We start from the raw sequence: 2,388 nt of genomic DNA on the forward strand, positions 1-2,388 counted from the left end.
GGAGACCTGGTGGCAATCAGAGGAAGGACAGCAGGTTACCAAGAAGAGACTTGATACCCTATGATCATATAGAGGGGGAGGTAATCCCCCTCAGGAACAGTCATAGGGGAGGGGAATAAGGGGAAATTGGGAGGGAGGGAAGAATGGGAGGATACAAGGGATGGGATAACCATTGAGATGTAACAAGAATAAATTAATAAAGGAGGAAAAAAAAAGAAAAAAAAACAAAGGTGAGGCACAGCCCTGAGTGCATCCTGCAGTGTAGGGCAGAAGTGGGGAGGTTCTGATTCTGATGAGCTCCCTTCCCTTCCAGCATTGCATCATTTGACAGAAGAGGACATCATGGTTGCTATACCTCACATTGAATTTATGTGTGAAGTCTGTATTGTATTACTTCTATATTGGTTCTGTGCCACAAACTAGCAGCTTAGTTTTGTCATGACAACACATGCTGTGCTGCTTAGCATAAACTGCCTCAGCCTTCTGCTGTCTCTAGTATCAGGCTATCCACAGTTAGCATGTTTCGTGTTGGGTTACAGGTACGCTGTAGTTTTCCGTGAACTGCAGCAGGTGACATGATGCACATTGCGTGCTGTCTTCTAGGCAGAGGAACCTATGTATCAGGCCAGGGCCACATAACTTGCTTTACTTCTCTATAGACAAAATACTTCCCACCTCCTGCTGTCAGGCTGGGCCATACTACTTGCTGTGAACAAAGGAATATGTGGAAAGAGAAGCAGGGCACTCCAGAGAAGCTGAGTCATTGTTAGGGCGTCCAGTGCTCCTTGCCTTCTGATATAGGATGGCATGCTGGATATAAGGTTCCTCCTTCAGGAACCAGGATGGAGGTGAGAGTACAGGACACTCCCAACCTATAGCTACAAACCTGAGCAACCAAGGGATGATTTCAGTTGTGATCCAGTAATATCACTGAGGTGTTCGCAGTTATACCTTAGTGTAGGCTGTAAGTCAACATGTCAGTCAAACCTTGTCTTCATGATGTTTTGTCCCAACTAAATTGGTTCAAATACACAAGTTAATTTCATACAATAAAGACACTGGCTGTCTTCTTCTTAAATAGTGAGTATTCTTACTCCAGCTTCCCCAGGATCCTGGTTCACCACTACATCCTACCAAATCCCATCACCTTGAGAAACGCCCTCTTGATGTCTTTGTTCCTCAGACTGTAGACCACAGGGTTGAGCAAGGCTGTGAAGACATTGTAGAAGAGTGAGATCTGCTTGTCCCGCTCAGGGGAGTAGCTGGAGTTGGGTCTCATGTAGATGTAGATGCACGGAGCATAGAAGAATGTGACCACAGTCAGGTGGGAGGCACAGGTAGAGAATGCCTTGCAGCGGGCCTGTGTGGACTTGATCTTGAGAATTTCCATGGTGATACGAATGTAGGAAGCCACAATGAGGGAAATTGGAGTAGCAACCACAAAAACACTCAAGACCAGGTCTACCATCTCAATGACGTGGGTATCCATGCAAGCCAGGCTACGCACTGAAGGACCTTCACAGAAGTAGTGGTTGACTCTGTTGGGCCCACAATATGGAAGACTCATGGTGAAGAAAGTATGTATTAAAGAGAAAAAGAAACCACACACCCAAGTCCCAGTTGCCAACCGTACACACAGTCCCCAGTTGAGAATGACAGTATAACGCAGAGGATAACAAATGGCCACATATCGGTCATAAGCCATGACAACAAAGAAAGTGGACTCAGTTATAGCCAGGGCACCAAACACATACATCTGCATCCAGCAGCCAGCAAAGGAGATGGTCTGAGAGTGAGCAAGAAGATGCACCAACATTTGGGGCATGGTGGTGGTCACATAGCTCATGTCCAGCAGGGAGAGGGTACAGAGGAAGAAGTACATGGGAGTGTGCAGCTGAGTGTCCAGGCAGACCAGCATGATGATGAGCCCGTTGCCCAGGACTGAGCTCAGGTAGATGGGAAGGAACACAATGAAGAGGATGCTCTTGGTCGTGGGGTCACTGGAGAAGCCAAGCAGGATGAACTCGGAAACCCAGCTTTGGTTCTGCGCTGGGATCATCCACATGGTGGAGGCTGTAAGGATCTCATTCATCTATGTGTCACCTGACAGGTGCCAGCTACAGAGACAGAAAGGGAAAATACAGGCTGAATAGATGGCTCAAAGGTTAAGAACACTGAGTGTTGTTCCAGGGTACCAGAGAGCTCAAAACTGTCTTTAACTCAGTGTCAGGGGATTTGACTTCCTCTTCTGGCATCCACAGGCCAGACCTGGTAAACAAGCATGCATTTAGGCAAAATATATATATATACATAAAAACGTAATACTTTTAAAATATAAATCACAGGCTGTGCCGTGGGTTCTGAGCAGTGTTCAGTTGTGTGTACTCT

The 2,388-nt window shown here is 46.6% G+C and overlaps 1 protein-coding gene across 1 annotated transcript; it reads right to left on the reverse strand.

The window, feature by feature from the left end:
* Positions 1-1,123: 1,123 nt before the first annotated feature.
* LOC311599807 (olfactory receptor 2A12-like) lies at positions 1,124-2,065 on the reverse strand (the record flags this gene model as incomplete). The annotated part of the gene is made up of 1 exon (XM_084785841.1): positions 1,124-2,065. The coding sequence occupies one exon, from the start codon at positions 2,063-2,065 to the stop codon at positions 1,124-1,126; it is 942 nt and encodes a 313-aa protein (XP_084641967.1).
* Positions 2,066-2,388: the final 323 nt, after the last annotated feature.

The sequence above is a fragment of the Acomys minous genome, assembly GCF_964271855.1.
Source record: "Acomys minous genome assembly, chromosome: 6".
NCBI classification, from domain to species: Eukaryota; Metazoa; Chordata; class Mammalia; order Rodentia; family Muridae; genus Acomys; species Acomys minous.